Source organism: Hippoglossus hippoglossus, chromosome 7 (assembly GCF_009819705.1).
Source record: "Hippoglossus hippoglossus isolate fHipHip1 chromosome 7, fHipHip1.pri, whole genome shotgun sequence".
Classification (NCBI taxonomy): Eukaryota; Metazoa; Chordata; class Actinopteri; order Pleuronectiformes; family Pleuronectidae; genus Hippoglossus; species Hippoglossus hippoglossus.
This window is the reverse complement of record NC_047157.1, coordinates 21,019,773-21,030,998: the sequence shown is the minus strand read 5'-3', so window position 1 is coordinate 21,030,998 and position 11,226 is coordinate 21,019,773. Positions and strand designations below refer to the sequence as shown.

Sequence of the window (11,226 nt, the reverse complement as noted above, 5' to 3'; positions counted from 1 at the left end):
CATGATGCAACTCAGAAGCAAATTGTAATCACATCCCTCTGGTTATAATATAATCCAAACTTTATACATAACCCTGGTGACATCATTACCTTACATAATATACAATAGCAGGTACCACTTTTCTTAAGATGAGTAAAACTGGCATTTATAGGCTATGAAGAAAACAGATGGACTTTAAACAATCAGGTTTTAATCAGCATAAAATCTTAATCAGAGAGAAATACCTTTTTGTTTTTTCAGTGTAATCTGAACATGTATTTCGGTAAAAAAAACGCAAAAAAACAGTAGAAGCATTTGAGGTTTAACTATTTTTTAAGTGCGGTTGCATCTTAGGTTTTGCTGCAATACTTAAATTGACTCCCCGTCTGTTCCCAGACTAGAGCTGCAACTAATGACCTTCATCACTTCATCTGCAGATCATTTTCTTGATTGATGGATAAAGACTTTGATAAAGATGTCACAAAATACTAAAAGTCCCCTAAATGTGCCTGATCCCCCCCCAATCAAGATCTGCATGTGAATTATTCACTGGGAAACTGGTGAAATTAAAAAGAAATCCCATCTCTCATTGTTAAGGAAATTTAATGAGCTCTTTCTTGGCGCATCTCCCATCAAGTTGAATGGAAATATGTTCAGTAGTTTTTAGCGTAATCCTGTTGAAAAAAACCCAGACATGGGTGAAAACATAACCTCCTTAGTGGAGATAAAAATGAAGAATAAAGCTCAGGCTCCAAAAAGTCAAAGGAATATAAAAATGTTGCTCACTAATCATTTCAACACTACCCCAGACAAAGTATATTATGAATATATTATCATTAAATATCTTTAACAGAAAAAAAAATCTATACAAGAGAAGAAGCACATCAGTTACCAAACTATCATAGTCCATTTTGAGGAGGACAAGCAAACTCTGGTCTGAATTTAAAAATAATCCAACAAACAGTGTTATTTATAATATTCAGGGGAGGCACTGGTAGATCTATAGATGGAGGCAGCCACAGACAACGCAGTTAAAAAAAACATCTCAACCTCCACACTGATTCCTGAGCTCTGTACAAGTTGTGTTGCGTCAGTATCTCTAAGTTTAACATGCTTCTTCCTGTGAGTCACTCCACTTCACCGAGGGCCAGTGTTTCTTACTATATACGGCTGAGAAGAAGAATATCAGGATGAGGAGCCAAAGCCGACAGCGTTATCCTGACAACTGCGATTTAATGATGATAGGACTCAGATTTTAACTAAACAGATCAATGTCATAACAAGCATCAGAAAATAGTATAACTTTATTCTGCTTTGTCAACAGCCAGGTGTTTACTTCAGAAAAAAAAAAAGAAAGAAAAAGGATCATTTATAAAGGAGTCAGTACTTTTGTAAAGTTATTACCATTTCATTATGTAAAGATCATAACTTCAACAATTAATATTTCAAAATTAAGTGCAAATATAAAAAAGATGCATCAATATAACTGACCCTGGCTCGTAAATATCCAGTCTCAAATGAACATACAGCCGACTTTAAATTATAGACAAAGCTTTTTCAGTTCTGCCGATAACAAACGCATCGTACAATCAACCAGTCTTCTCTCATTATTTTTTGGCAGGTGATCAAAAGTCTACTTCCCCAAATCTGCGTGAAAACACACAGACGTGCAACATTCAATCTTAAATCCATTTGAACAGCGGGGTCCAGAACAAGTTGTTTTTTTATCAACAAAAAAAACCCTCTTCCAATTATTCCTCAGTGCAAAAAAAAAAAAGAAAGTTCAATTGTGAAAGTATTTAGGTGTTAGAAAATCTGAAATCATTTCATTGACATACATTAATAGTGCTTTATGTATTCTATAGATATATTTCATATCAGTTGCTGACAGTCTCAGCTATTACTGCCTTAAAGGAGAAATCTGGTAATGTTCATATTGTACAGAAATCCCATGAAAAGACCAAAAAACAACCATGAACTTATCCAACGCAAACGTATTCTGTTCTCTCAGTGTCCACATCACAGAAATGAAGCCACAGTGTCGCACTTGGTGACACTTTCATTACAATAAATCCACGTAAACCACTGTGCTGCTGTACAATCACCCACACTGGAAACATCCCCCAGCAAAAACACCATTTACTCCTGTTTGAGTAACACTTAGCAAAAACTATATGTAGCCCTTTAAAAACAAAACTTACATACTTTATATCTGACCAGTTATTAAAGGATTAAGTCTTTCTTAGGATCACATGAGCTCGGAGCTAGGAACAAAAGTCAGAAAGTATCTGGAGAACAAATAAACTAACTCATCACTTTTGGTCTTTTCATGGGATTTGCTGAACAAAAAAAAATGAAATATATAATATCACCAGACTTGTTCTTTAATATCTGATGGACATGTAGAAACTGAGTCATATCCAGTCCCACATTTGGTGAATGAATAAATCCATATACTCCTTCAAAGTGAAAAGAATCAATATCTCAACATTAAATACAGTAGAAATAAGGCTCAGAAAGACTTCTCAGTACTCTGTCCCCAGATTATGTTTCATTTAAAGTCAAATCAATCATCCGGTTTAGTCTTGATGTCCCATAGTTTTGGTCTGAGCTCGAGGGGTTTGATGCTGAATCAACGTCCCATTTCTCTACTCATCCTCAGGTTTGCCGATGCTCATCTGTGACCCATTTGTTGCCGACACATTTTCCTCTGACATGTCCTCCTCTTCATCGTCTTCTGTTTTTTTTTCTGGCACTTCATTAAATTCAGTCCTTGGGATTTTTTCCTCCCTTCCAGATGAAAGAGTGGGAGAGTGTTTCGAAGTCTTTAGAGGGGTTTGCGCTGCCGGGCTCGTTTGACCAGTGGCTTTATTTGCACCTGTTTTTTCCTCCATTTGAACACAGTCGGGGTCCCCGGCCGAGCCGTTGCTTGGCAGCACCTTGACATCTTCCCTCTTCTTCTTCGGTGTTTTTTTAAGGTCGATGTCCTCCTCTGTCTGCATACTGTTGTCGGGTTCCTGGATGGTATCGTCTGAGTTGTTGGTAAGTTTGTTCTCACTGTCGGCACAGGGCTCACTTGTTGCTGCCACAGCGTCTGGACTGAGCGACTGATCCATTTCCTCATCATCTGCAGAGTCATTTCCATTCCCCAGACTTTCTTTAGTAAACTCAACTTCCGTGTTTCCATTTGCCACAGTCTCAGGTTCTGATTCTGGTTCTGGCTCTGGCTCAGCAGACGCATCTGACAGTTTGTTTTTGTCTTTACTTTCTGTTTTATCGCTTCCTTTCTGATTCTTTGTCACGTTATCCACTCCTTCCTCTTTCTGTTGCACACCTGCTTCCCCATCTTTGCTTTTACTCCGTGAAAACGCTTCATCCTTTCCGTCTCCATTCCCGATGGCATCGGATCTTTTGTCTGCCTTCCTGAATTGTTTCTGAATCTTCCTGGGACACCACACAAACTTATCCTTTGGCTCAAAGTTAAGGTAGGCGAAGCGCAAAAGCTCCTGACGTTTCTGCTTGTCCAACACAGCAAACAGGAAATAGTCAAGTACGCTGCGTTTAACACTACTGAGGGTCTTCTTGACCAGAGTCTCTTCCAGAAAGAAGCGGACAAGTGGGGCCTGGTAGTGCTCGAATCCCAGCTCCCCGAGGCTCTTCAGGATGCGAGTGATGCGCAGGTTGTTGTGCATATTCCTGCAAGACATCAGAAAGTTGAAGCTGAATTTGAAAACGAAAGAGTACATATCTCAAAGGTTGCTAGCGTGAGAAAATTTAATATTTACCGCTCCAGGTTTCCAAAGCGATCTTTCCAAATTTCAGCACGTTTCACCTCCCCAGTGTCTTTGTTGACTAAACGGATGCCATAGAAGCCCAACATGAGTTCATAGGACTCGACTAGTCTCTTTTTGGCTTCCTCATTCTTCTTAAAGGCCTGAGGAGGTAAAATATCAATTAGAAAAACACAATCTTAAATATAAGTAATGTGTCAAAATGTGTCAAAAAGCATATTAAAAAACAATATTATAAGCATATTGTAGGTTTGCTTCAATACATAGCCAACTGTTGGTAGTGATGGGTAGAAAAATAAATAGTAAAGAAGAAAATGTCCAAATAAAAAGACCTGGCTGCCATTTCCTGATAAGTATTGATCTTAGAAGTTTAAAGTTTAAAAGAGTGTAAAAATGCTTTACAATTTTGACACGTTTCTCAAAGCAGCAGTTGAGTCGTTTTGAGCTTCTCCATGTCAGCTGCTTCATGTTGAAATCTTGCTATATTAGAAATATATCCTACATAAACCCAAAGCGTAGTAAACACCACAAAGAAATGTTTTGTACTTGGAAGTGTATGAAAAGGAAGATTTATGTGCAGCAAATGATCCACAGCAAAGGAAAGTTTGGTTGATTTAGCTGCTGCTCAGGGCGAACATTATACTCTTTCAGCGCCGGTAAAGCTTGATATGAAACTGTGGTGGCTCTTTAAGGTTTCATGAATATGCTTTTATCACACATTATAGACACCATAAAAAAAAGGACATTGAACCTGAAAACCTGAAACAAATTAATCATTTACACAGGTTTTGTTTCATCTTCAGGCTCTGGAGCTTTTAAAAAGATGCTCTTCACCTCCAACATGTCAGAAAGAGGAGAGCACCTTCTGTTACAAAGCTTTTTGTATAAAAAACTTCTTGAGTTTATGAAGGTCTGTAAGTTATCAAATCCAGAAGGAACACACTGATGTTTTCACTCACTTGCTCTTATTATATAACATTTTGTAGCATCAGGATAAATAGTCAAATAAAGTTGAGCCGAACAATTTTAAGTCATTCCTAAAAGCCAAATCCTTCACAGCTGAGCAATTATTTAATGCCCTTTTGTTTTTTAAAAATAGTCTTACCTCAATTTCCTTCTTGGTGAGTTCTGAAGCCATGTAATTAACCCCCGGTTCTCGCAGTGGAAACAACCTAACAGAGGCAGAGAGAAACAACACAGAACCAATTAACACCTAATGAAACTGTGCTGTAATTCAATGAGGACGTCAGCTGTTCACAACCCAAACATAAAACAATAATCATTTGGTGCTTCACTCCAGAAAAGAAAAAAAACACATCTCTGAACTACAGGGAACTCACAAGACGTCCTTCCCTGTTTCCAAAGCTACAGTGACGGGTAAGAAAGCAGCTTCTGTTTCCAGCTGTGAGAAGCTCCTTCATTCACATTGCATCATAATCAACACTACACTCAAAAATCAAGCATTGCTAGTATGAATACCAACTGTAAGGAGTATACTTAATTTCCAGTGTGAACAAACTGCTTAGTTACACCCTGCTTACATATTTCTTATTGAGTATGGATTCGGGACAGCTTGTGTCCTGGCATTTGATAAACCAGTGCACACACTACTTACTCAGACTACAAGGTCATGTGTCTGCCAAAAATAAGACAACAATGACTTTGCTGTGTCAGATTAGACGCAGACAAAACATACACCCGAAGAATTAAACAATACATACCACTGAATGTACGAGTGAACTCTCTCCAGTCTTTTGTAGTCATTTCTCCATTCCTTATGAAATGACTCTATGTAGACATCTGTACCAAACCAGAAAGAAGGTATTAACTTCAACACACACACACACACACACACACACACACACACACACACACACACACACACACACACACACACACACACACACACACACACACACACACACACACACACACACACACACACACACACACACACACACACACACACACACACACCTTTTCCCAAACACTTGGGAGTATCTTGTTAAGTGTTAACATCCAAATGTGTTTACCATCAGGAGAGGAGGGAAATTTATTCAGATAAAACTGCAAATTGTTCATTTTGTCTTCTGAGCACTCGTCATCTGTGAGATTCTGTAGAAAAACAAGCAAAAAAATGTGTCATCACTCTTCGTGACAAGATGTTTTCTGTTGTGCAACATAAGCTGTTTCAAGAGACATGAACTCTGCAAAATCACTGAACTCAGAATTTTGCCTTACAGAAATTTACAACACAGCAGGAGATTCTCCGCTCAGACGTTTTCACAACAAAGCAGAAAGGGGTGGTGCAGCAGGCAGAGGCAGGATGCAGCTCATTGATTCTGCTGCAGAAATCACTTGTTTTTGATTAAAGCACATTGGCGTCAACTCTTATCCCCAAAATGTCTTGTCATCTTCGTTGATGTCTTCTACGTGTACGGCTCCACTTTTTCTTCCTGAGATATTTGTATTCTATTTGTTTTTTTTTTTACATCTGTCGCACACCCACTCACTCACGAAGGATCAACTGCTGTGTTCTCACATCGGCTCATTTGGACATTATCGGAGTTTCTACTCGAGGGCTATAGCTGGAGAAACTCCGGAGAAAGTCTGGAGCCTCTCACTCGGACATTAGTGTTCTCACATACAGCCCCTCCGGAGAATGTCTGAAAGCAGCTATACGGCTGGAAAATATGGCCAAAAATGATATCAATATAAGAATTTCATATAAATCAATATAGATAATTATCACATTAAATGTCACATTGTTATTTGCTTTAAGTTTGATCCTGAGTGAAGGTTGTGATTGAACAGATCTGAGGTCTATTAATACATTATTACTCCTCAATGCTTGCACAATGCTGATGAACCTTGTTCTGTTATAACTACTGGTGATGTTTTACTGTGCAGCCCTCATGCAACGTGTGGCCTGTTACTTACTGGATATCCTCTCCTGTACGTCTGCATGTCCTTTGCTGCCCTCGTGTTTCTGGGCGTGTGGTGCCACTGCAAGCAAAAGTGAAAGTGAAATAACTGCATCAAGTGTTTCAGCGTTAGATCAAAGAGCAGAGATCACAGACAGCACTCGGAGCTGCGGTTTCCTGACGCGAAGCGGCATCGACACGTTATCTTTAGCGACGATGCCACAACATGACAGCAGGAACCTGACACAGCCTTAAACAAGTTGACATATGTAAAGGCCAAGCTAATCAACCGCCACCCCCCCACCCAACTACCGGAAACGGACATAGCAGCATCACAGCCTTACATTTACACCACGAATAAAGAGATATGAACAGAAACCACTGCAAACAGCTGGAAACAAAACACACCAGCGCTGCCAGAGACCTTTAATCCCGCAAAAGCGAGCTAACAACAGCGGCTAGCTAGGCTAGTTAGCCAGCCTGCAGCAGCTGGGCATTAAGCTAACATTAGCTCTGCAGTCATGGTGATTTCCGGGTGGGGAAGCAGCGACTCGTCGTATTTAAACTGTTTAGCACGGTCTGTGTGAGTGCAGGTTCGGGAACAACACGTACCAAGGTCCAGCTGGTCTTGTTCTTGTCTTGACTCGACCGGCGGGTCTGGCTCTCCGCAGCCGGCTCGTCTCCGTCGCTCTCGGTGTCCCAGGTCGAGTCGTACTCACACACGCAGTCGTCCTCCATCCTGCTCCGAATTAAACACACCGTCTTGAGAGCAGCGGTACTGAACAAGCGTCGGAGCCGGGCGAGCGCCGTCTGTGAGCGGACACGGACGCGGTTTACCCTCGCATGTTGCGGTTATAAGCGGCCCTGACCACCCGCCTCTCTCCAGGCTTCCATCGTCACTGGCTCCGCTGGCGGCTGCTGAGGTGCTCGCGACGCCTTCACGCACCCCCGCGGAGCAGCGTTCATCTCAGCCTCGGTTCGGCGTGACCTCAAGTCTAGAAAACGAAACGAGTCCTGTTCAGACAAAGACGTCGTGGTTCCAGAGTCACAACATGACCGTGTCACAGCGGATTAGATGATAGTTCATCTCCTCTCGGCCCCAGGAAGTTGTTTATTTTACATTTGGCCTTAACACCAACTCCTGACAAATTAGACCCCAACAATTCCACAATATCTTAGTGTTATTTGGCTCCTGACTGCAATATTCATTTCTGTCTGTGCAATTCAATCTTTTTTCACTGTATATTTAGTTCTATTCTATTTATATTTATTATATATATATTTTTTACATTTCCTTACATATATAAGTATTGCATCTTTATTCTGACTTTACTGATGTCCATTAGTGACTGTCCTCTTTGCTGCTGTAACACAGCACCTTTCCCCATTGTGGGACTAATAAAGGATTATCTTATCTTATCATATCTTATCTTAAATATCTTATACCACATCTTATATTCTTATTCACATTTCTTTTGTATGTCATATTCCTACTTACCTCATTACATTGTCTTTAAATGCAAACAACTACTGCAACTACTGCAAACTTGTCTCTTGTACATAGTTTGTCATCTCTTGTATCTAGTCTCTTGTTTATAGGCTTATTCTTTGTTCAGTTATATTTTAGTACATTGCTGTAACACAATCATTTCTGAATTTGGGATCAATAAATGTCCATGTCTGTCTGTCTGTCTGTCTGTCTGTATCTATCTATCTATATGTGTTATGTACTCTCTGAGTAAGAATGGGATTTTTTCCAACCTAGCTTGAAGGCAGCACACTTGCTGTGTTGGTTGGAAATTAAAACTGTCAACCAGTTGGTGTGAGTCAGTTGGTCTAAAACTTTCACTTTTACTCTTATATAACCTAAAGCAGCAGTCAAGCTATGATAGTTGTACTGATAACTAGTAAAATAACACATTTTAAACCAATGCACATAGAAAAAGTAATAAGAAAACTATTCCATTAACCCATTTATGTGCAATATAGTTTATTTTGTTTATATGAGTTTATTTCACTCATCGATCAAACCAAACAATTTAAATGCAAACACAAAATCTCAAATCTTGAATGAAATGGAGCAGCAGCATACATATATATATATATAAATAATGTTATGGCCAAAGAGATCATATGGAATCCAGGTCACATGTTCCCCAGCTCATCAGGAGCAATAGGAGTCACCTGGCAGGGAGGGTATATAAGGAGGTTTGGTTTCCTCTGTCACTTGGTTGTTTGCTGTCAGAGGATCAACACCTTCAGTTGTCTCTCTGAGTTTGTGTTGTTGGTTTTGTCATGTGCCCATTTTTATTTACACCCCACATTTCTCTGTGACTCCGACTATCTTTTGGTTATGGTCCTATTTATCTGTTGTTCTATCTTTTTGATCGGTTTAGTGGGTGACAGTTATATATATATATATATTCCCACCAGTACCTTTCAGAATGCAAGGTTCCATGTTGTTAGTTTTGTTGCAGTGTTTAGTGTTTTGTTAGTTTAGTAACAGTGGCGTCTGTGTACCAGGTTTTGTTTTTCTTGGGGGGGTTGAAACAGAAGCACTGTATGCATGTGTATGTGAATGAGTTTGACTTGTAGCATAAAACACCTTAAGTGTCTGTTAGGACTACAAGAGCTCTATTGAAATAAGTGCAGTGCAATTACCATTTAGTGATAAATGCCCATCACCGAATATCTTGCTTTGACTGAGCAACAGTCCTGAAACCAAGGTTGATCATGATGAACTTATATAACAAAGTAAAGCAGCAAGTGGTTTCCAGCTGGAACGAGGCAATGTTTGGTCTATTTGCTGGAGATTACATCAGCAATAAACTGATGAATTGATTATTTTTCTGTGGACTGATAATTGACTGATCATTTTGATTATGTCCAGGACTGGATTACCAAAATTGAGATGGGGCTGGAAAAAATACATGCACAGGGAGCGAAGGGGAGTTATCAATACACAGCAAAATGTGCTACAATTTCGCATGTAGTTACAAATGGATACGAATCTCTGTCTGTCTTTATTCTGATCTTTCTCGACAACCGCTCGCCCAACTGACCTCAAACTGGGGAGTGTTTCTGAGGACATTCAGTGTCGACCGCCAACACAATAAAGATGAGATGAGAATGTATCTGTGTTACGTGCTTTAGACAGCACTGCTGCCGTTCCCACACAAACTCACATGCTTTTGTTCTCTCTCTCTCCCTTACACCCTCCACCCACACAAATGAATGCACAGTCCAATATATCCAGTGTTCCAGTCTCATTACACTAAGTCATATGCTCATGTTGTATCTTTGGAGTCACAGTATCATGACTTCGATTCAGTTTTCACACTGTAAGGAGCCGCAGCACGAGGACGGACTCAGAGGCGTGAACACGTAATTGGACCGTGATGTCCGTCTTTTGACAGCAACCAGACAAATGCATTAATACGAGAGTATATTTCGGCATTAGAAGGTATAAATAGAACCGTGTGTTATCAAAGGGGATTCAGTGTTGAATGGCCGCTGGTGTGGATTTCTATTTTTGGTCCTAGTTACTGTGGAAACCAAGAGGGCTCTGCAGGCATCCAGTGTTTGCTGTTGCAATTTAGTGCCTCTGCCTCATAAAATGGATTCCATGTTGCCTTATTCTCTGTGAAATCAATGCAGATGGAAAGATTTGTTAACATAAACAGAGATGATGATACTTGAATGAAACGAGGCTGATTGTGTGGCTTTGAAGGGAATTGATTGACTCTGAAACAAGCTGCTAATCTACTCCCTGTTTCAACTCAGTTTCCTGCTTCTTACAGTTTAACCCTGCAGGAAGTGGGAGGGTGGAGTTGAGGGTCGTCTTGGGGAACTGTGTTCCCAAGAGCTGTTGCACCAGCTATTTGCAGATTCATAGTTGCATGTATTCAGTCCTTCCAACGTTACTAGATGGCTTGAAACTGATTTAGTCAGATGGATTACACCCGAGGAACAGCAGCAAAATAACTGCCTTTAATACAGACAAATGATTGTCAAAATGATTTGACAACAACAAACCAAGGTGTACCAGGCATGTGTCCTCATGCTGTATGTGAATCCTGGATGACCTATGCCAGGCGGGAAAGCAGAATGGAAAGCTTCCACCTGTGCTGCCTACGACGCATCCTCAACATCACATGGCGAGATAAAGTCACCAACGCCGCCGTGCTGGGAACAGCTTCCCGCCAATCATAGTAGATGGTGCCACGCTGTCCGAGATGGAGTCAAGAGGGGCGAAGAAAAGTGCAACCAGCAGCGTGAGGACAGAAGATATTGAAGGAAGCACAAACAACAAATTCAGTCCCAGTATCCTCACTCCAATTTCATCTGCAACACCTTTGGAAGAGACTGCAGCACCAGGATCGGACTGCTGACCAACCCCGGCGCTTTTTGACTTTTCAATATGATCCATGTGCCATTATTTTATGTCCGATTGTTGTTTTTATGTCCAAATGCACCAACCACACCAAGGCAATTTCCTGTATGTGTAAATATACTTGGCAATTAAAAGAATT

General features: G+C 40.4%; 1 protein-coding gene across 1 annotated transcript; it reads right to left on the bottom strand.

Annotated features, from left to right (window-relative positions):
- Positions 1-565: 565 nt before the first annotated feature.
- ogfr (opioid growth factor receptor) lies at positions 566-7,688 on the bottom strand. Its single transcript, XM_034589676.1, has 7 exons — positions 7,307-7,688; positions 6,711-6,776; positions 5,804-5,885; positions 5,492-5,570; positions 4,876-4,942; positions 3,765-3,913; positions 566-3,675 (listed from the first exon to the last, which is right to left on the bottom strand). The coding sequence occupies exons 1-7, from the start codon at positions 7,430-7,432 to the stop codon at positions 2,628-2,630; spliced, it is 1,617 nt and encodes a 538-aa protein (XP_034445567.1). The 5' UTR covers positions 7,433-7,688; the 3' UTR covers positions 566-2,627.
- Positions 7,689-11,226: the final 3,538 nt, after the last annotated feature.

Bases quoted from the DNA above. Each gene is read 5' to 3' on its own strand.
- ogfr (XM_034589676.1), bottom strand. From the start codon at position 7,432: ATGGAGGACGACTGCGTGTGTGAGTACGACTCGACCTGGGACACCGAG. The intron at 5,571-5,803 runs GTAAACACATTT...GGTTTGGTACAG, and splicing joins ATTTCCCTCCTCTCCTGATG to ATGTCTACATAGAGTCATTT. The intron at 3,914-4,875 runs GTAAGACTATTT...TTACCTCCTCAG, and splicing joins TCACCAAGAAGGAAATTGAG to GCCTTTAAGAAGAATGAGGA.